Consider the following 22,437-nt stretch of genomic DNA (forward strand, 5'->3'; position numbering starts at 1 on the left):
TCGAACTCAGAAATCCACCTGCCTCCGCCTCCCGAGTGCTGGGATTAAATTCTAATATCTCAGACCGGCAGTAGTGCCATGACGTCTCTTGCTTCCAGAGAGTAACTGTTTGAACCATCTTGTTGCCCATTTCTGGAAGAGCAGAGTCTTGTGCCTTGTAGCATTCTGGGAAGCCATTTGGGAGGCAACCACACAAGGTCCTCAGGCTTCCCAGAAGAGAGGTAACACTGGCCAGTGCAAGCAGATTCGGAAGTTCCCACTTGATCTGCCCTGCAGGAGATTTTACTTCTTTCCCCATTCCAACTGCAGTCTCTTTTTTCCCAGCAGATTTGGTGGCCAAGGTTCCTGCTACTTCTCTGTCTAACATGTAAAGGAAGCACCTTCTATGTCCCTGGAGTCGCACCAATCAATTTCCACCAAAACAACCCAGTAGAGATCAAGGTGAGTGAGTGAGTGGATCTCAGGAGCACCTGTGCCTAGCAGCCTGCCTGGAGGGCTGTCTGAGCTGTTTGTGTCCATCCTGGAGTTATAGAGAAAACAGACAAGGCCAGCTCCCTGGGAAAAAGAGGCTTGACTCCATACTGCATGGCTGGCTGTAGTTCTACTTCTTCATTGCTTCCTCCAGATCTCACTGTTCATTTGGATGAAGTGTGTCACGTGCTGCCCCACCCATCTGTACGGTACTCCACTTGCTTTCTTCCGTGCTTTCTCTGCCTCCCTCTCTCCCCTCCTCCCTCCTCCTTTCAGTACTAGCTTTCTGAGTAACACAACAGCTGTTCAAATGTCAGTGTAGCGCTCTTCCTTACACCTTGCAGGAAAAACATTAAAGTAGCATTTACTGAGTGAGGGTTATTACATGCCATGCATCGGGCTCTGCTTAGCTCAACGAGAACTCTCTGAGGGAAATTCGTTTCACAGATTTTCTGTGTATTTCACAGATATGGAAACTAATGCAGCAGAGAAACAATCCAACTGGCCAAATATAGAGAAATGCAAACACTGACACTAAATGAGACACAGAAAGTGAATGCATGGTACCATGTCAGTCTGAGGTCAGCACTTCACTCCAGGACCCTCGGAAACTTTGGATATTAGAGTTTTTGGAATGCCGGCTTTCCCACTGCCGTGCCTTTCTCTCGCTTTTAACCTTTGTCTACAGCCCAGAACGAAGCTTATGGTTTAGCCCTGCCAAAGTGCAGTGAGAGAGGACACCCCTGGCAGGCAGGAGAACACTAAAATGGAATGTACCTCATTGTAACGTGGGAGGGTGGTCACGCCGCTACCCCCCATGCCCATTGTCCAGAGAAAGAATGCCAGAAAACAAGAATTAACAACAGTGAATTTGGAGGCAAATTTTCCTTCTGTAATTTATAACTTGCTTTGGTTTTATGACAGGGTCTCATATAGCTTAGGTTGGACTTCAACATTTGATAGCTGAGGATAGTTTGAACTTCTCATTTTTCTTCATTTGCCCTTAAGTTCTGGGATGATAGTCTGCCATGACACCAGTTTCTATAACACACATTATCCAAGTTCTTACTGTCTTGAGGCAGGTTCCCTGGGGACCCTGGAGTCAGGTGCTGACTTAGGGCTGACATGCCACTTACTTGCTTCATGCAGCTCACTTAGGGGTGGTATGTTGGCATTTCTCTGCATGGGATATGATGTATTCCAGACCCAGCTGGAGATGTGATACAACCTTGGGTCATGTATACCGCACTGCTTGTTATAGGTTTAATTCCCTCAGTTTCTAATTTCATAGTAAGAGTTTTAAGTAAGGGTTGTAGACCTATTCTAAAATTTAAAAATTATTTATACTTTATAAATATATATGTATATATATGAATATTTATACTTTTAAATGGCATATGAGGAATAGCAGAAATTCCCTAAGTAGTAAAAATAATTTCCCTCATATTTGAAGGTTTTTGTTTTTGTTTGTTTTGTTTTTCAAGACAGGGTTTCTCTGTGTAACCCTGGCTGTCCTGGAACTCACTCTGTAGACCAGGCTGGCCTCAAACTCAGAGATTCACCTCCCTCTGCCTTCTGAGTGCTGGGATTAAAGGTATGTGCCACCACATACCTTTTTTTTCTTGCCACATTTAGTGTCTTTATATCTGCGTGTATATGAGTGGGTGTGGGTGCATGCCACAGCACACGTGTGGAGGTCAGAGGACAACTGGAGGAATTGTTCCTCCCGTTCTACCATGTGGGTTTGTGGGACAGGAACTCAGATTGTCAGGCTTGGCAGAACGTCCCTTTATCTACCTAGCCATCTCAGGGGCCCTAAAGTTTGTTTTTTGTTTTTGTTTTAACAGTATTTTCTCTGGCTCTGTTTTATCTATGATTTAACAGTTTCCTATTTTTGTTTATTAGAGACAGGCTGTCATGTAGTCCAGCTCAAGCTTATTAGGTAGCCAAAGATGACTTTGAACTTCCTTTATGGTTGTACTTGTTATTATGTATATGTATGTATTAATCAGGGTTCTCTAGAGTCACAGAACTTACGGATAGTCTCTATATAGTAAAGGAATTTATTGATGACTTACAGTCTGCAGTCCAATTCCCTATAATGGTTCAGTAGTAGCTGTGAATGGAAGTCCAAGGGTCTAGCAGTTGCTTAGTCCCACACGGCAAGCAGGCAGAAGAGCGAGAGCCAGACTCCCTTCTTCCAGTGTCCTTATATGGTCCCCAGCAGAAGGTGTAGCCCAGATTAAAGGTGTGTGCCACCACACCTTTAATCCCAGATGACCTTGGACTCGGAGATCTCCCTGTCTTAATCTTCTGGATTCAATCACCACTGTGTCTCAAGATCTCCATACCAAGATCCAGATCAGAAACTTCTATCTCCTAGCCTCCAGATTAGGTTCACTGGTGAGCCTTCCAATTCTGGATTGTAGTTCATTTCAAATATAGTCAAGTTGACAACCAGGAATAGCCACTACAATGTACATACAGTAATTTATATGGGGGTGAGGCTGGACCACAGCAGGGATGTAGAGGTCACATTATAACTTTGTGCAGTTGTTTTTCCCCCTTCCAACTTTACATGTGTTCTGTGGCTCAAACTTGGGTTACCAGGCTTGTGAGGCAAGCGCCTTTATCCACGAAGCCCTGAGTTATGATCCCTTCCACCACTATACCTAGCTTGTAGCCAAGATAACCTTGAACTTCTGATCCTCTTGGGTGCCAGCATTACAGGCCTGTGCCACAGGTCCATATGTATGATGCTTGGGATAAAACCTATGGCTTTGCATATGCTAGTCAGACACCTTGCCAACTCAGCAACACCCCTAGACTGTTTCTCCATCTCTTATTCCTGTCTTTATTTCCCTCATTCCTCCCTCACTCCCTTTTCTTTTCGTCTCACCCCTTTTCTGTTCTTTCTTGATCTTTCTCTGTAACTGGAGTTCATATCCACCTGTCTCAGTCTAGAGTTTCACATTATAGAGGACTTAATTTTTTTATGCTTTCCTCTATGCTCATTTAACAGACATTAAATAAGTACCTACTATGTTGTGCTCTAAGTGGGAAAAATGATTTTTAAAGACCTAGGAAAGACCAGTGGTGGTGGCTCACACTGGTATCGAGAACACTGAGTATTGTGAATTCAAGGGCAACCTGAGCTACAGAATAAGACACCTTCTCAAAGAAGAAAAAGAGAGAAAGAAATTGAAACTTAGTATACAGCAATTGTATTTTTATGTGACATGCTATGAAGGAAGCTGAGAGGGTTGAAATAGAATGGTGGGAGTTCATTTAGATGCTGTGGTTGGGAAAGGCTCATGGGCAAGAGGATTTCAGCTGAGACCTAAATAGAAGAAAGCTGCAGAGGAGAGCAGAAAGGGTCACAAGGTAAAAGCCAAGACAAACAGAAGCAAGAGAGCTACCATAACACAGACCCCTGTGTTCCTAACGCCTCCTGCAGAGGGCAGCCATTTAACTGAAGTTAAAATTCAGTGAATATTGGCTCTCCCTGTGGCTTTAAACTAATTACATGGTGCTGTCTATAGCAAAATTTAAAATTGTGGGCAGTACAAGAATTGCATTCCTGTACTACCCACAATTCCTGTCTCCTGCCACAAATGTAACTTGCTTATTGGGTGGTAGTGCTAAGTGTGCTAGAGACATGTAAGTGCCAAGGAGAATTCTTGGAACAGCTTCTTGTTCCTGGTGGGTTGGGGACTAACAGTTTCTCTCCTTCCTGCAGGCTGTGAAGCTTACCAGCTCTCGAACTCAGCTTCCTTATGAGTACTACTCACTGCCCTTCTGCCAGCCCATCAAGATAACCTACAAGGCAGAGAATCTGGGTAAGCCTCCTGTACTGCTTCACAAGGGAACCTGGCGTGGTTTTCACACTGGTGGTGACAGCTGCCCTTACCTAGGGCTTGGTGTGTGCTGGACACTTTTGTACAGAGTTTATGTGCATGTTAGCTTATTGACTCATAGTGGCCCTGCAGAGTGATTTTGAGTGTATGTATATCGTTTTGTCAATTGACTTGCCTTTAGTTATGTTGTTAGGTAATAGCTAACCTGAGCTTTTACAGTTTCCAGAGCTAGAGCACTCTGCTTCTAACCATAGCGGTTCTCCCTTAGTCTCCCGATAACCCTTTTTTTTCTAGTGTCTTCTAGTACTTGCTCAGCCCTCATCCTGCTTTTGGTATAGGCCAGAGGTTGACATCAGGTGTCTTCCTGGGTTGTTCTCTACAATATTTATTGAGACATGGTCTCTTGCTTGAACCTAAAGCTTAGTGATTTGCCTAGTCTAGCTATCCAGGTTGCCCTATCTCTGTCCCAGTGCTGAGATCACAGGCAGGCTGCCACATGCACCCAGTGTTTACATGGATGCTGAGAAATGGAACTCATGCTTATGTGGCAGGCACTTTCCCCACTGAACCATCTCCTCACATCATTGTTCTACCTGTAATAAAGATTGGTGTAAATATAGTACTTGTCTATGAAATTCTCAGAAAAGATAAGGCCAGACAGTGGTGGCATACACCTTTAATTCCACCATGAGGCAGAGGCAGGTGGATCTCTGAGTTCAAGGTCAGACTGGTCTACTGATCAAATTTCAGGACAGCCAGCACTACACAGAGAAACCCTGTCTCAAAAAACAAAAAAGAAGTGTGATTACCTCTGCCTTAAAGCAAGCAAAGACATTGACATTTTTGAAAAGCTGAGCAGGACTTACTCAAAAAGAATGTGAAACACCCTGTACAGTGTCTGTCACAAGTTGTCTGTAAGAGATAGCTATGATTCTAGGTTAACTATTCTTTGATTGGAGGTATCTCTTCAGGGCAGTTAGTTATTCCTGCTTCCTCTCTGCCTGTCTCTGCATTTTGTCCTGAAGAAGCAATCATACAGATGCTCCTGGAACCTTAAGGGCTTGAGCAGCTTTTCCTCAGATGTCTTAGGAAAGAAGGCTCTGCTTCTTTCTGGGGTTTGGTGGCTGAACTTAATGTTGTTTAAAGGTCTGTTTTATTTGTGTGTGTGTGTGTGTGTGTGTGTGTGTGTGTGTGTGTGTGTGTGTGCGCGCGCGTGGCCAGAAGAGATCTCTCAGAGCTGTCGTTATAAGCACACCTGGCTTGTTAGGAGAGTATTTGAGATGTGAAGCCCAAATCTCACGATTGTGCAGAAAGCAGCAAGTACTGTTTTCTGCAGAGCCATCTCTTCAGTCCCTTTTTATGTTTTTTTGAGACAAGATCTCCCCTTCCAAGCTGGTTTGAAATCTGCTGTGTTGTTCAGACTGTCCTTGAACCTGTGAACCCTCTGCTTCAGCCTTCTGAATGCTGGGATCTGAATTTCAATCCTCATGATTGTGCTATAGTTGTTAACTGCTAAGATGTGGGGTGCCACCAGGAAGGTGCGGGGCATCAAACCTGGGTTCTTGGGTTGCTGGGCAAGTGTTCTATACTGGGCTACTGGGAAATTGGTTCTCTTTAAAAGTTGTTCTATTTGCATATATTAGTTAGTCACATCATGACTTCTGGCTCATCCTTAAGAGGAGGTGGCATAGGCCCACAACTTGAGAGCTCAGCAAAACAGCTTGAGCTTGGGAGTCTGAAACCAACCTGGGTATATAGTGTCTCCAATGAAAAAGAAAGAAACTTAGCCTGGCATGATGGCCCATGCCTTTAGCAGCAGCACTCCAAAGGCAGAGACAAGTGGATCTCTAGGAGTTCAAGGCCAGCCAAAGAGTCATAGTGAGACCCTTTCTCTTAAGGAGAGAAAGAGGGAGAGACAGAGCAATGAGCCATGCTGGACCAGGATATCATCTCTTTTTTTCCTTTCTATTTTTGGTGATTTTTCAGGCAGAGTTTCTCTGTGTAGCCCTGGCTGTCCTGCTGGAACTCACTTGTAGACCACGCTAACCTTGAACTCCGAGATTTGACTATCTCTGCCTCCTTATTGTTGGGGTTAAAGGCACCATCAGCTGACACCATCTTTCATAACTGTTTAACATCCAGACTTTAGGAATCACAACCTTACTTGTAGTTTCTCCTCTCTTGGAATCAGCTCCTTATTGACCTGCAAAGAAATGGGCAGCAGGACATGGTGTAAGGAAAGAGCTTACCCAGGGGATCATGGCAAGCTACTGTCTCTCTACTTGTGGTTGTCTAGAAAATGCTGTTTCAGCTGCGAGCTGTGCCGCTGTCTTGTTGATGTCTTCACTGTCCATTCACAATTGATCCTAGATTGCAGGCTTGAGTACAGTCAGGCACTGATATCAGCTGAGGGGTAGAGGCCTTCACCCTCCTCACTCTCTTCCTTTACCTCGCCTGGATGGCCTGTTCTAGACTCAAGACATCACCTACTAGAGCTGCTCCCTTGCATGGCTACATGCTGCCTCTAATATGGTAGTTGGTGGCTCTGCCACTTTGTACTTAACCTACAATCAAATCATAGCATCCAACTGCCTGACCTTTTCTCTGGACAACTCACAGAACTTGGCCAGGAAAACCTAAGCATCTTCCCAGCATGCACCACTCCTTCCTCATGCTCTTGAATCTGTGCTGTGATGGCAGCTTCCTCACAGACTCTCTTTCTGTGTTTCTCACTTACTTCAGCACGGGTGCTATCACTCCAGCCGGCTTCTTACATCCTTCGCAGAAGAGCAGTCAGAGTGATCTTTCCATAACTCCAGATGGGTAATATCTTCTCTACCCCCGTTGGAACTCCTCAGGAATTTCTTCACTTTCTGGGCAAAGATCATGTGTGTGGTCCACCCTAGGGCCAGTCTCAGCCCATCTCTTACCTATCTCCCCAGTTTACCCAGTTCACTTGAAAGCACTCTCCTTTGCCACCCCACCATACAGGTAATCTCAAATCTGCCACCCAAGTAGCCTTTGTTGACCCTGTCAGCCTAGAGTTTGCCCACTCCTCTGTACAGAGACAGCACTGTTTAGTGAACAGAATATTCTGATTTCTGGCTGCCTACTACTGAACCCTGCATGACATTTATAAGCTTAGTCCTGGGACATTACTTCACTGACCCTCAATTTCCTCCTCCAGAAAATGAGATAGCAGTTGTAGTCTCCTTATAGATAGACTGAGAACTGAGGGACTAATCCACTCACAGGCACAGAGTAGGCAGGCAACAAAGAACACCATTTGCATTATTGACTTCACCTCTGCAGCCAGGCTGGCCTCCTACCAAGACTTTTGTATCTCTGTGCAGCTCTTCTATGTCAATGACGTCACTTTGCAGTGTGTTAATATGTGTGGGTTTGACTCCCCTACTGTCAGGGAGCTCTCCAAGCCAAAACTTACTACTTAATGTGCTGGCACCCCATGCCAATTTCCCATGAGTAACCTGATGCCAAATGTTATACTCATAGGCACTGAACAGCTGGGAAGCATCAACTAACCCAACTGTGTTTTCACTCTGAGCTGCTCATTAGTTCCACAGCAATGGTATGAAACTGGGGCAGGCTGAAGGAGACACACCAGGACAACAGAGCAGGCAGGACTACCACCTCCACATGTACTTGGCCCAACATATGCCAGTGGATCTACTGGATAGGCTCAGACTGCCTTATCTACTCTCTTACTCATTCATTCACCAGGACATACTGGGAACTGGCTAGGTGCCAGGCCTGAAGATACAATGTTGAATAGACATATTTGTGGAACTTATGACTCTAAGTTCTAGTGTGAAAACAGACTGATTAAATAATCAGCAAAGTGAAAATGTACTGTGAAACTTGTGATGGGGAGTAGCTCTAGGGAATTCTGAACTAGTAGTACTTGAAGTGGCAACAAAATGAGGGGCAGTATTAACCAGGCAGAGAGATGGAGATCAGTTTAGATAGAGACAGAAAGCTGCTTGGGGATGGTGGCTTTGAGATTACCTGTGCAGTGGCCAGAGTGCTTGCGAGTGACCTGGGTGTCTTGCAGAGATAGGGAAGAGATGGGTTGGGGCTGGCCTTAGAGTGGACCGCATACAACTTGATCTTGGTCCAAAGAGCAAAGAAGTTCACGAGGGGTTCCTATGGGGATGGGGAAGACTTTACCTGTCTGCAGTTACAGGGTCAGGAAGGGTTATCCAAAGAAAGGGAGAAAGCTGCCAGGCTTGAAGCCAGGAGCACAGGGCCAGGATGGAATGTCAGGCATAGGAAGATGTGGGACATTTACCAGCACCAGAACCCAGAATAGGGAGGGTGGTGGAACAGTTAGAGCAGGTGGGGCAGAACCTGACTACTTGGTTGTGGCACTGCTGACATCTTTGGAACTCCATTTTGTCCTGCTGTCTGCAGCCCCATGACTGCTAACCTCAACCACCACAGGGCTGAAGCTCTGAGCTCCATCTGTCTCTCTTACGGCAGGAGAGGTGCTGAGAGGGGACCGGATTGTCAACACCCCTTTCCAGGTTCTCATGAACAGTGAGAAGAAGTGTGAAGTTCTATGCAACCAATCTAACAAGCCAATAACCTTGACAGTGGAACAGAGCCGGCTGGTGGCCGAGAGAATCACAGAAGAGTACTACGTTCACCTGTAAGTTTCTGCTGCTCCCAGACTGGCCTCCAGCTCAGCTCAGGGAGGGCCTGGTGGGAGTGTGGTTCTGAGAGTCTAAGTGAAGCCTTGGGTTTCTAGCATTGCTGACAACCTGCCTGTGGCCACCCGGCTGGAGCTCTACTCCAGCAACCGAGACAGTGATGACAAGAAGAAAGAAAAAGATGTGCAGTTTGAACATGGCTACCGACTTGGCTTCACAGATGTCAACAAGGTAGAGTATCTGGCGTGCTTGGAGGTCTGGGCAGGCATACCTCTTAAGCTACAAGTATTCGGGGTCATAGAGAATGGGAGAACATTCAGCTCTTGGCTAGCAACACAGGAAAAACTGGGATCAGCAGACTGTTGAGATAGCATAGAAAGCAAATACAGTGCTTGCTTCTAAGCCTGATGACTTGAGTTCAATCCCCAAGTACCTAGAGGCAAAGAGAACTGACTCCACAAGTTGACCTCTGACCACCACATGTGCTGTGACGTGCACCCACACAGATAAATACAATACTTTCTTTTAAAAAATGGGGGTCAACCACAGCTCATTTCTACCAGAGTCTTGTGGTAAATAGCCTGTGAAAATTCTGTGGCTTTGGACTGGCTCCAGAATAAACTACAAGGAAATATAGCTACTAGAATGTTAGATTCTGTTTCTATAAGATTTAAACAGTAAAGGAGCCTAGAACTTAAAGTGAGTAGGAGAGAAGACCACATGATGATCAAGAACACACACCGTTGGCTTCCTGAGCTGAATCCTGCTTCCACCGTTTGCTGGTGGTCTTCTGAGTGTGCCTGGTTCAGTGTTTCATTGTCTGCAAACAAAGTAACGATACTCACCTGTGTGGTTTTGAAAATCAGTCTGTGTATACACTTTACAACACAACTTCTCGAAGTAAACTACTGACCACATAGACTGTAACTGTGTCCTCTTTGTCTGATTTTCCCCAGGGAATATAAGGCTGACATGCCTTTGTGGTATAGTCCCTGTCCTCAGAGGCCTTGTCCTAATTTGTAGAGAACTGGCAGTTGCCTTCCCCTAGCCAGGGAGCTGTTGTGCATATGGGATCTCGTGAGGGAGGAGGGTACTTAGAGAAAGAGCTGGGCTGAGAGGATAAGAGGAAGGATAGCATTCCAGTTTCCATGATGCTATGACAGAGATGAAGGATAAAGACTGCTTGTGAAACAGGGAGAGGCTGGAGAGCCCAGGTAAGCAAGACAAGAACAGAACATGAATGAAATTGCCGTAATGAAACCATTATTTGTATGCTGTCTTTACAAGCCAAGGAAAGTTGGGTTTTATCTGATAACCACCCCCGCCCTAGGAAGACATAGGGAGTGTCTGAGAGAGAGTAATATGACCAGAGCTGTGTTTTCTGAGGCTGATACAGCCAGGCAATACTGGACAGAAAGGGGTCTGGTGCTTGGAGTGGGTGCCCTGAGTAACTCTGGTTTGAGGCTGCTATCTATTTCTGATTCTCAGTTGCTGCTCTGTTTTAGATCTACCTGCACAATCACCTCTCATTCATCCTTTATTACCACCGGGAGGACATGGAAGAGGACCAGGAGCCCACATACCGTGTCGTCCGCTTCGAGGTGATTCCCCAGAGCATCAGGCTGGAGGGTGAGTGGGGCGGTGTCAGCAGAGGGTCAGGGCTGGATGGGCCTGGGCTTCCACACACAGGAGCTTCTCCCAAGCATGGCACATAGGTTCACCCCAAGAAGGCTACTGTGCCCTGGCAGGGCAGGTAGGAAATAAGGGAGTTGCACCTGCTGCCTTGTGGACTGGGCTCCGTGTGGACCTCCCACCTCCCAGCAACTCTAGGAGAGTAGCGGTGACATCGGTGAGAAGTCATGGGCTCAAGAGGTTAGTGACTTAGCCAAGACCCAGTAGCGAGTTGAGGCTTTATTGAACCTCTTCCCAAGAGCCAGCCAGTCTGGTAAAGAGCAAGGGATGAAAAGACAGGCAAAGCCATTGAGAAGCAGATTACCAGTTACTTTGTCTCCCTCTGTGTGGGTGATTGGCCAGACTAAAATTGCCTGGAGTCAACAGTAGGCCAGGAATAGAAGGACCCAGCCCAGTCATTTTTTGTTTTGTTTTTGATTTTTGGTCTTTTGAGGCAGGGTTTCTCTGTATAGCCCTGGCTATTCTGGAACTCACTCTGTAGACCAGACTGTCCTCGAACTCAGAAATCCGCCTGCCTCTGCCTCCCAAGTGCTAGGGTGAAAGGCATGCGCCACCACTGCCAGGCCCCAGCCCAGTCTTGTTGGGCCACATAGGATTTGGTCAAACTTTATTTTCTCTTCCTCCTCCTCCTCCTCCTCTCCCTCTTCCTCTTCCTCCTCCTTTTCTCTCTCTTTTTTTTTTCCTTCCTTCCTTCCTTCCTTCCTTTCTTTCTTCCTTTCTTTCTGTTTGTTTTTTGAGACATAGTCTCTGTAAATAGGCCTGGCTGGCCTGGAACTCACTATGTAGATCAAACCAGCCTTGAAGTCACCACGGTCTATCTCCCCACTACCTCTGGAGTGCTGGGATTAAAGGCATGCTCCACCTCACCCTGCCCTTTTGTTCTTAAGACTGGGTCTCACCATGCAGCCCAAACTGGCCTGGAATGCATGGATCCTCTTATTCCTGCCTTTTCATATGCTAGGAGTCAATTCTCAGCCTGACTTACCAGGCAAGTGCTCTACCCTGAGCTCTGTCACCAGCCAGCCTTTGGGATCAGAGACGTGGATCACCACTCCACACTGGTGATTTTTTGGCTTATTGAAAAAGTTGTGGGGCTGGAGAGATGGCTCAGTGGTTAAGAGCACTGACTGCTCTTCCAAAGGTCCTGAGTTCAAATCCCAGCAACCACATGGTGGCTCACAACCATCTNAAAAAAAAAAGAAAGAAAGAAAAAGTTGTGGCCCGTGACTTGGCACATGTAGCAGTGCTGAAGCATGAACACTGAGTGTAGGCACCATCCTGCCCTCCTGTGAATGTCACGAGCACAGCTCAGCTCTCCGTGGCTCTTCAGGATTGCACTCTGTTCCTCTCTCGCCAGCATGGTGCCTGGCCCATGGCTGGCGTTCACTATGTGCTGGTTTCTCTAGCATGTTTATCATGTGCTCGATGAAGTAATGGGTGAGTGGAAGGAGAAGGCATCGGAATGCTTAGGTTACTAAAGTAATAGATGCCTGAGTATGAGCAGATGGAAGGAGCCACTGTTGGCCATGCTGCCTGATTGAGTGAAGAGGGGTCCATGGATGTGTGGGATGAAAGTAGAGAGCCAGCTGCGTTTTGGATGGAGGGAATTAGACTCAGATCCTTCTCTCTCTCCCTCCCCCATGTACATAACTTTTTATTCCTGAAGGCCCTTAGGAAAGCCAGGGCCCTGGGGGAGTCTTGATATAGCTATAAAAGCCACAGTCACCTTCAGTGCTCCCAGCTTCCACTCAACCCTGATGGCAGGTGGACCTTGAGACCCTTGCAGAGTAGCCCTGCCTGGGGGAATCATATTGGTCACTGTGTGAGCAGACTGGGTCTCTGTCTCTCACAGACCTCAAAACAGGCGAGAAGAGTTCATGCACCCTACCCGAGGGTGCCAACTCCTTACCCCAAGAAATTGACCCCACTAAGGAGAATCAACTGTACTTCACCTACTCTGTGCACTGGGAGGTGAGACAGAACGTCTGCTTTGGCCTGGGGAGGAGGGCTTGCTCTGGGCTGGGCTCCTCTGTCCAACAGGAGACCTGACTCTGCTTCCTTATGCCTGCCAGGAAAGTGACATCAAATGGGCCTCTCGATGGGACACTTACCTAACCATGAGTGATGTGCAGATCCACTGGTTTTCCATCATTAACTCTGTCGTGGTGGTCTTCTTCCTGTCAGGTGAGAATTGAAGGTGGAGTTGGGGGTCTGAGGCATCACAGTACCTACAGGGTATGTCTAGGGTGTTGTCAGGGCTGCGTGTGGTCGGAAGCAGTCCCCATGGTCCTGCGCCAGTCCCCCTGTGTACAGAAATGAACAAGAACTGGATTCTGCTCTAGTGAGTTTTCTAGGGAAGAGCAGATAGGTTTGTCTGTGCAGAGTCACCGATGCATTCAACAGCCTCCAGAAGCATGGGCCTGCTGTGAGGCAAGCTTGGCAGGAAGCTGGGTGGAGACTCTAGACAGAGGTAGAGTGAGGAGGATTGCTTCCATGTCTTGAGAGACAAAGATAGCAGTAGTTCCTGCTTATTCACTGCCTATGAAGAGACTGACTGCCACCCGGGCTTCACTAAGGCCAGTCCTCAGCTCAGGAAGTGAGTCTAAAAGCACAAAGTGAGCTCACAGTCATGAGCCCATGGCCTAAGCACTGCTGCGACTTAGGGAGACAGGACAAGTGAGACAGAGTGACAGAGGTTTCCCCTGAACTGCTGAGGGACAGTGTGAGGCGAAGGTGCCCCATGTGAGTCTTGATGCATTGCCAGTAACAGGAATGGCATGGGACTCTCATCCCTGACACAAAAAGCAGCAGCCTGTGGCCACCTCTGCCATCCTGCAGCCTCCTTGTCTGCATACCCAAGCTCAGCTGGAGCAGAGCCTGCTTAGGTGGGAGGCGGCCCTGTTGAGAAGGGCATAGAGCAAGAGCACTGTGAGCACTGCTCACCCTCCCACCTTGTCCTCTGCAGGCATCCTCAGCATGATTATCATTCGGACCCTGCGGAAGGACATCGCCAACTACAACAAGGAGGATGACATTGTACGAGGTCTTGGCTGGGGCGGACGGACTGGAAGAGGGAGGATGGGCTAACAGTAGGGCTCTACACTTGCCAGGCCTGCGTGAGTGCATGCGCACATGTGTGAGAGAGCATACAGTAGATCTCAGAGGCATTGAAAAGAAAAAGAAATATTTTCTATTCCTCAAAGTGGTAGGTGTTTGAAAGAAGTCACAGAAGGAAAAAAAAAAAACTTGGTTAGTTTGTCACTTAAAAATTTTAAAGTAGTGGGGTGGTGGTGGCACACGCCTTTAATCCCAGCACTTGGGAGGCAGAGGCAGGCGGATTTCTGAGTTCGAGGACAGCCTGGTCTACAGAGTGAGTTCCAGGACAGCCAGGGCTACACAGAGAAACCCTGTCTTGGAAAAAAACAAAACAAAACAAAAATTTTAAGTAGAGGTTTTGAAATGGTGCATCAGGGTACAGTTGCTTGCCACCAAGCATTACAGCCTGAGTTTGATCCCTGAGACCCACATGGTGGGAGGAGAGAACTAGAACTAACTCCCACAGATTGTCCTCCGACCTCCACTTACACATTATTATGCATGTACACCCCCCCACACACATACTTAAGTAAATAAATAAATATCTTTTTTAAAAACTTTAAATGTAAAACTAGGGCTAGGCATACTATTACACACTGTGATCTCAGCGCTCAGGCTTGAGGCAGGGGCGGCTGGAGATGACTCACCTCCATAGCAAGACCTCATATCAAAACCAGCAAGGCCCAGCTTAGTTATTTGTCCCTATTATTTCCTGGGAGACAAAGGCAGGTAGAGCTGTATGAGTTCAAAGTCAGACTGATATACGTAGTGAATTCTAGGCCTACCTGGATCGGAACAAAAAAATCACCATCACCACTGCCACCAAAAAACTAAAAGGACTTTAAAAAATCCTAATTTCTTATGTATCGAACATTTCTTATATATTTATAGACAAAAGTGGCTATACATAGCCAATAATTACTTGATTTTTTTTTTTTTTTTTTTTTTGGTATGCCTGGTTTCACACACACACTTCAGGAAACCCCACCTCCACCCTTGCCCACATTCAGATTCAAACTGTCCTAAGAAAGTGATGTTGGGACAGATAAGTAGCACAGATTTTTATTTTTCTTTCTAGACAGGGTCTCACTATGTTGCCTAGGCTCTTTCAAACTGGAGCTCCTTCTGCCTCAGCCTCTGAGTGCTAGATCACAGGTATACACCACCACACACGACTTCTTTCCTCTTACCTTTTTTTTTTTTTTATTAATTGTGGGGCTGAGAAGATGGCTTGACTGATAAAGTGCTTGCCTAGGTACACAAACATGAGGACCTGAGCTTGGATCCCTAGTGCCCATGTAAAGCCAGGCGTAGCAGCGTGCATCTCTAACCGAGACGCTGAGGGGCAGATGTGAAGGAGTCCCTGGGGATCAGAGAGGCCTTGTGTCAAAAAGATAAGATGGAGAGCAATTGGGGAAGATACCCGATGTTGATCTCTGACCTCCACATCTACATACACAAAAACATACTGCACTAATGGTTAGCAGGGTTAATACGAGAGCCCGTCACGGTGGCTCATACCTTTAATTTCAACACTCAGGAGGCACAGGCAGAAGCAGACAAATCTCTGTGAGTTCCAAGGCCAGCCTGATTTCCATAGTGAGTTTCATTACAAAGTAAGACCCTGTCTCAAAAAACAAAAAGAAAAAAAGATCAACATGGGGAAATGTTCAAAAATCATACATCCCTTGAAAATAACAAGGTACTCAGTATGACACTCAGCATTTTTTAAAACATTATTCATGTGAATACATGAATAAACATAGGTTAAAAACTAAAGAAAGCCGGGCAGTGGTGGCGCATGCCTTTAATCCCAGCACTTGGGAGGCAGAGGCAGGCGGATTTCTGAGTTCGAGGCCAGCCTTGTCCACAGAGTGGGTTCCAGGACAGCAAGGGCTACACAGATAAACCCTGTCTCAATAAAAAAAAAAAGAAAGAAAGAAAAAAAAACAAACAAACAGTTGTATTTTTTTATGTCAGTGTAGAAACATTTAAGTATATAGGTCATTTTACTTTTTTAGAGTTATCTGTCATAAAAGTCTCTTGTCATGCTGCCCAGGCCACCTCAAACTCTCAGTTCTTCTGCCTTACCCTCTTGAATGGTAAGACTGAAGGCATATACTGCCACATGTAGCCTTTTCTCTGCTTTTAAGTTTTTTTTAATATACTAAACATTTTCTGTTTCTTTAAATTCATTTGAATTTTATGACATACACCTTGTTTTATACAAGTAAATACATATTTATAATCAGGAAAAAATAAATTGCTTCAGAAACTCACCACTATTAAGTTAGCATTTAGTGTGCTAGTGTTTGCATGGTCTCCCTTCCTCTAGTCTTGTGGAATTAGGAGATGATTTTTCCTGTGGCTACAGGCACGCTGTGCTTCGCCTCCCTTCTCCGGGTAGCATTCCTCTGAGAGGCTTATGGTGCTGGTTTGATGGATGTTCCTGCAGGAGCCTCTGTCCTCACAAACCTCCCCCCCCCCTTTGTCCCTTGCTACAGGAGGACACTATGGAGGAGTCTGGGTGGAAGCTTGTGCATGGTGATGTCTTCAGGCCGCCCCAGTATCCCATGATCCTCAGCTCTCTGTTGGGCTCAGGCATTCAGCTCTTCTGCATGATCCTGATTGTCATCTGTGAGTGGGTGTGTGGGCTGGGTATGGCGGTCAAAGGAACATGGCCTGATCCCAGGGCATAGCCACTTCTCTGTGACTTAAGCAAAAGGGTAGGCTTACCTCCCAGGAGCAGGCCAAGCATTCTGAGCAGCCACCCCAAGCCCACAGTAATGATTCCCTCCGCCATTTTTCAGCTCTGTTCACATAAGAACCATGAGTACTTGGTCAGGGAAGCACACATCAGCACTGTGAAGCTAACTCCTTTCTGTCCTCAGAGTAAGTAGCTAGTCCAGAATCACTACCAGCATCAGGGCTGGCTCAGGACTCTTTCCCTTCAAGGCTGGGTCTTAGCTATGTAGCCCAAGCTAAGATGAACCATCACTTTATGTCTGCCTGTGCCACTGCATACAACAGGACTTTTTTCATTAATCTAGGCACAAAAACTTACTAATATGTAGTAATTACAGACAGGTCTGGAGTCAGCCTGCCTAAATATCTCTCGCCCTCCACCTATGAGCTTTATGACTGATAGCCACCTAGCCTTGTTGGATTCAGTTTCCTTGTCTAAGAAATGGAGAGGCTAACTTCCATCTTACAGGGTCAAGTTAGATTCAGCTTGCAGGTGTTCAGAATGCTCTCAACTGGTTGTGTGGTTCATTCCAAGGGCTCTGGGGACAAGAAAGTATGGTGAAGTGAACATTCAGACTGCCAAGACCCAGCAGCTGCTCCAGCCCCCAAACCCCAGCTACAACCCAGTCTTTTCCTATAGAGAGCTGTGCTGTTTCAAAGGCCCAAAAAGAAGGGAATCTCTTCTAGCCCCATTTGTCTAGCAGCCTGTATGTCTTCCCATCAGAAGCTTCAGGCCTGACAAACACCCTGATCCTGAGCCTGCCCTCTATTCCCTCTGTAGTCGTGGCCATGCTTGGGATGCTGTCACCGTCCAGCCGGGGAGCTCTCATGACCACTGCCTGCTTCCTCTTCATGTTCATGGGGTAGGTGTATGTGAGAATGTTCCCAAGGGATGGCACAAGCCTGCTTCATGCCACTTACAGGACTCCTTATTGTGGATTCTACCTTTTCCTACAACAGGGTATTTGGTGGATTTTCTGCTGGTCGTCTCTACCGAACTCTAAAAGGCCATAGGTGGAAGAAAGGAGCCTTCTGTGTAAGTCGTCTCCTCCTCCTCCTCCTCCTCCCTCTCCCCCTCTTCCTTTTCTCTTCTCCCTTCTCCTCTTTCTCCTTTTACTAGCATTTGTTGGGGCCTGAGACACCCTTCCTACAGCACTCAGGAGCATAGGTAGGCCCCATGTGGATTTTTAAGCTAGTAGCTAAACAACATGATGATGGAACAGTGGGGGCTAGGGCCCACAGTCTACAGTTCTAGGCTCTTTTAAGCTTCCAAAAGTATCTCAACATTGCAGATGCTCCATCCACAGAGTGATATAGAGGTTGAACATGGGAGACTTTTAGCTTGCAGTGTCTAGTGACTAGAGCAAGAGAATAGTGGATTCAGAGTGATGAGCGAGCAGCATCACAGGAGAACCCCATACCCAACAGACTAGAGAGAGAATTGGCTGCCAGGATAAGAGGCCAGGCTTACATGGCAGTCGCCAGAGTGAAGACATGTCTTAGAGGTGGAAAAGTCCACAGAAATGGGGCAGTGCAGGGCTGGGGTTCTCCCAGGACCCTTTTCTTCTTTCTGATCCCAATGTTAGATTTTAGGGAACACCTACAAGTTCTGGAGTTGCTGAGATCTCTGAATAGCCCTGGCTGTCCCAGAGCTCACTCTGTAGACCAGGCTGGCCTCAAACTCAGAAATCCGCCTGCCTCTGCCTCCCGAGTGCTGGGACTAAAGATGTGTGCCACCACACCCAGCTGGGATCCTAGTATTTTTATTTTATTTTAATTGTGTGTGTGTGAGTGATTTTTTTTTTTTTTTTTTTTTTTTTTTGAGACAGGGTTTCTCTGTATAACAGAGCTATGGCTGTCCTGGAACTCACTTTGTAGACCAATCTTGCCTGGTACTCATGCCTGCCTCTGCCTCCTGATTGCTGGGATTAAAGGCATGCACCACCATGTCTGGCTAGATCCTAGTCTTGACGTGGCTTTTCTTGATGGATAATCATAAACAGCCCTCTCTGAACTTCTGGTTTCCATCTCTCCAATGTGGATAGGTGCAGCATATAGCCCCTGGTAACACTCACACCACAAGATGTTGATGACCCACAAGAAGGCCCAAGGACAAGAGCAGTGACTAGCTATTGGATGGGAGCAACAGTGAGCCAAAGAAGAAGTTAATGCAGAGTTTGAGTGTTAGTTTGGGCCTTGATCTTTATGCTTAGTGACTTACCTGGATACCTAGATTGTCCCAGTGTGGAAGGATGAGACTCAAGTGTAAGCCTGGTGCCTTGGTTTTCTGTGCCTGGCCTCTAGCCTGAGAGACTGACTAGATTACATTACATGAAGTCAGGCTTTGGAGGCAGACTGTCTAGGTTCTAAACTCTGCTCTATCCTTGATAAAGTGTGATCTAAAGTGGAGAGATGCCCTTACCTTTTAGTAGGGTCTCTTCTAAACCTGTCTGTAGTAAGCGTGAGGTGAGATGGTACTGGTAGAGCCCATAGTTACCATCTTTACGAAGCTACTAAAGCTGAACCATTATTTTCAGGAGTTGGAGCCTAGACATACATATTTTCTAGTCGTTTCATTTATTTATGAAGCAAATACTTAGTGAGTAGCTACTGAGTTGTGTGATGAGAATACAACAGAGTCCAGAATTTAGAGTGTAATGGGGAAACAGACATTGATCAGGCAGCAAAGCGTATGCTGGTGCTCCTTGTCTCGGTCAGATTACGTATCAGTTGCTAGAGTCTGAGATGGATTTATATCTAACACGCCAAATTTAGTGTTGTTGCTACAGAATGCCTCTAACTGTCAGAACATGGCCAATTCAAAAGATCCTAAGTAGACCCTTTCTAAGTTGAGCACCATCTGTAATTAGAAAGTAGGTTACAGGGTTCTGCAAAGTCTCATAGAACAGGAGGCCTGTCTTAGTGGGGTCAGAAAAGAAACTGTGCTTAAGCAGAAAGCCAAAGGAAGCCTGTGGTCCTCTTGTGCGAACTCCCCAAGGACCATGTAGGAAGCCTAGATGCAGCTCCCCAACCTGTTCCTCTTGCTCCCAGACAGCGACACTGTATCCTGGTGTGGTCTTCGGCATCTGCTTTGTGTTGAATTGCTTCATCTGGGGAAAGCACTCATCAGGAGCGGTAAGTGCCTTCCCCCACTGCCAAGCCCCTCTCCAGCAAGGAGAGCTGGTGAGGCTCAGACCTATTCCCTAAGGACATTTCCTGTTACTGTTCCCTTCCCTTTTCTGAGCCCCCAGAGTTCTGTTCCCAGCTGTAGGGGTTGAAGGTTGGCTGGGGTTTCCCCAGCATCGCCCATCTATCATCTGCCTATGCCCTGGCCCTGGCCTTTCTGCAGGCTTGGGAACAGCTGGCCACAGATGACTTCTCTAAAGGGAGGTTTCCACACTCCAGGGGCCAGTCGGGGAATTCCCCGTGGTTTAACCAAGTGAGAGCTGCCTGGTATTCGTGGAGAAGGCTCACCTCAGCATCCTGTCAGCACCAGTCCAGAGTGGAGCTCCCATTAGCCCCACACCTTGAGGTTGCCAGCAGCTTCTTGGGGCTCTGTGACCGAGGGAGGGTGGGGCAGGTGCTTGTTAGGACTGCTAAGGACTCTGCATATGGTTTAAGTGTAGGCTGCTGCTTTCCAGAAGCATAAGCACTTCTCCCACCCCACCCTGGTGTTGGAGGTGGGCTTTCTAAAGAGCACAGAGACGGTAGGAAGTGAAACAGTGGAGCCATCCAGAGGTGAATACCTACTCCACGTAGAGGTGGAGGTTTTAGATGTGTACTCTTTCCATCTTTCTCCTTCAACAGAGATGTTAAAAATGAGAGTATACGATTTAAAATTTATGACGAATGATGCTTATTGTAATACTGTTCTAAACATTTAACGTCCTCTGTTTCTTATTTTTAGGTTGCATACATTGCATTACAGCATTTTACACTCTGTCACTCTGCTTTGTTCTCACTCAGTCCCTTTACTCACAGTCCTCTTCCTTGTCCCCGCCCCCACTGGCTGCTCCCCTTCTTCCCCAGCTGACTCCCAAATTCTGCTTTCTTATCACATGTATTCCATTACCCTGTTTCCCCTACTTGAAGATCTCTTCCTTCCTTCTAAACGCCGCCTCTCCAGTTTCGTGAGTTACATACACACATATAGATATAGATACAAAGGTGTTTAGTGTAGGGTCTGTGTATAAGAGAAAACATGCAGTATTTGCCTTTCAGAGTCTGGCTTATTTAAACATAATAGTTTCAAGTTCCATTCATTTCCTGCAGCGTGTTGGTATTTCATTTTCTTTATCTTTGGTACAGTCCATTTCCTGGCTGTTGTGACCAGTGCAGCAGTAGAGGTGGATGTGGAAGTATTTTTGTAGTGTGCTGACTGAAAAGAACTTTCATCTGCATCTATACCCAAGTAATATAGCTGGGCCATGTGGTATCTGTATTTTTACTTTATACTAGTTTCTATAGTGGCTGCACAAATTTACCCTCCCACATTAATATGTTGTTAACATACTGATGTTTGCACAAGCCTTATAGAAAATAACTTAGAGAAGATGATGAGGAAGATGAGAAATTTCTAACCCCTATCCCCCTTCTGAAGAAGCAGTTAGCTTTCTGTTGTGACTGTTCCAGACACACACACATCCAAACACTGAATTTGGGAACCTAGGGTGTAGCTCAGTTAGCAGAGTGCTTGCCTAACATGCTGGAAACCCTGAGTTCCGGCTGCAACACTTCATGAACTCACTGTGGTAGTGCATGCCTTCTGATCCCAGCACCCAGGACGTGGAGGCTAGAGGATCAGGAGTTCAAGGTCATCCTTGGGTACATAGTAGGTTCAAGGCCAGCTACCTAGGATACAAGAGGCCCTGTTGAAAAAATGAATTTTATTAAAATGGAGTTCTTTTATTACTCCAGAGCCATGCCCTGCTCTTCTCCTCTTGGGAGAATGCTGTGAAGTTTCATTTTAACCAAACTCTAGCAGTTTTGCCTTCTCCCTTGTCTTCACACAGCAGATCTCATGTAGTGTCCTGTTCTTATGGCACATTCTTGGCTCCTTAGGATTCTCAGTCCCCACTTCCTCCCTGGAGACTGGGCTCCTGGGATGCTAAGATTCCATTTTTTTCTAGAAGCTCACATGACCCCATCTGTACTCTGCTCTCCCCACAGGAAATTCTTGGCCTCAAGAGATTCAGGCCAGGAGCCCTGTGGCAGAAAAGTCTGTAGGACCTTCCCCACCACAGTGGTCCTGCTGTGCATGTGGCTTCTCTTCCCCGGGAGCCCAGAGCTGTTCATTCCCACTACTATCCCTGCATGGCTTCTGTTCTAGGTATCAAGGCCTACGGGAGCCTCACAACTTTGTGTCCACAGGTACCATTTCCCACCATGGTGGCATTGCTGTGTATGTGGTTCGGGATCTCCCTGCCCCTTGTCTACTTGGGCTACTATTTCGGCTTCCGAAAGCAGCCATATGATAACCCTGTGCGTACAAACCAGATTCCCCGGCAGATCCCTGAACAACGGTGGTACATGAACCGATTTGTGGGGTGAGTCTAGACAGAGGTAAACAGAGGGCTTCCAGGGTGGACAACCCCAGTGCTCCCCTAAGCCATCTCCTTAGGAGAACATGAAGAGGCTCCCTTCTCAGAACGGTGCTGAGGTGACTCTGCAGCAGCAGCAGCAGCAGCAGCGAGTATACCGTTAGATGGCCTGCAGGCTCAGCTTCCTGTCACAGTGAAGACAAGATGTTGCTGACTTAATGTCTGCTCAGAAAAGAGGTCAGGGAAGCAGAGAGGGGGAAGGTGGAAGAGTTGAAGACCTTTGCTTAAGCTGAGGATACAGTTCAGTGTAAAACACTTACTTACAGCCTGGCAGTGGTGGTGCACACCTTTAATCCCAGCACTTGG

General features: G+C 46.7%; 1 protein-coding gene across 1 annotated transcript in view; it reads left to right on the top strand.

Annotated features, from left to right (window-relative positions):
- Tm9sf4 (transmembrane 9 superfamily member 4) overlaps positions 1 to 22,437 on the top strand; it is a 46,729-nt gene that overhangs the window by 16,239 nt on the left and 8,053 nt on the right. Inside the window, exons 2-14 of the mRNA XM_021192150.2 lie at positions 328 to 441; positions 4,211 to 4,310; positions 8,829 to 8,997; positions 9,097 to 9,229; positions 10,504 to 10,627; positions 12,543 to 12,661; positions 12,763 to 12,874; positions 13,656 to 13,726; positions 16,291 to 16,423; positions 17,313 to 17,394; positions 17,492 to 17,567; positions 19,583 to 19,666; positions 21,902 to 22,077. Coding sequence (XP_021047809.1) covers positions 328 to 441; positions 4,211 to 4,310; positions 8,829 to 8,997; positions 9,097 to 9,229; positions 10,504 to 10,627; positions 12,543 to 12,661; positions 12,763 to 12,874; positions 13,656 to 13,726; positions 16,291 to 16,423; positions 17,313 to 17,394; positions 17,492 to 17,567; positions 19,583 to 19,666; positions 21,902 to 22,077 — 1,493 coding nt within the window. The remainder of the gene's footprint in view (positions 1 to 327; positions 442 to 4,210; positions 4,311 to 8,828; positions 8,998 to 9,096; positions 9,230 to 10,503; positions 10,628 to 12,542; positions 12,662 to 12,762; positions 12,875 to 13,655; positions 13,727 to 16,290; positions 16,424 to 17,312; positions 17,395 to 17,491; positions 17,568 to 19,582; positions 19,667 to 21,901; positions 22,078 to 22,437) is intronic.

The sequence above is a fragment of the Mus pahari genome, chromosome 3, assembly GCF_900095145.1.
Source record: "Mus pahari chromosome 3, PAHARI_EIJ_v1.1, whole genome shotgun sequence".
NCBI lineage: Eukaryota > Metazoa > Chordata > Mammalia > Rodentia > Muridae > Mus > Mus pahari.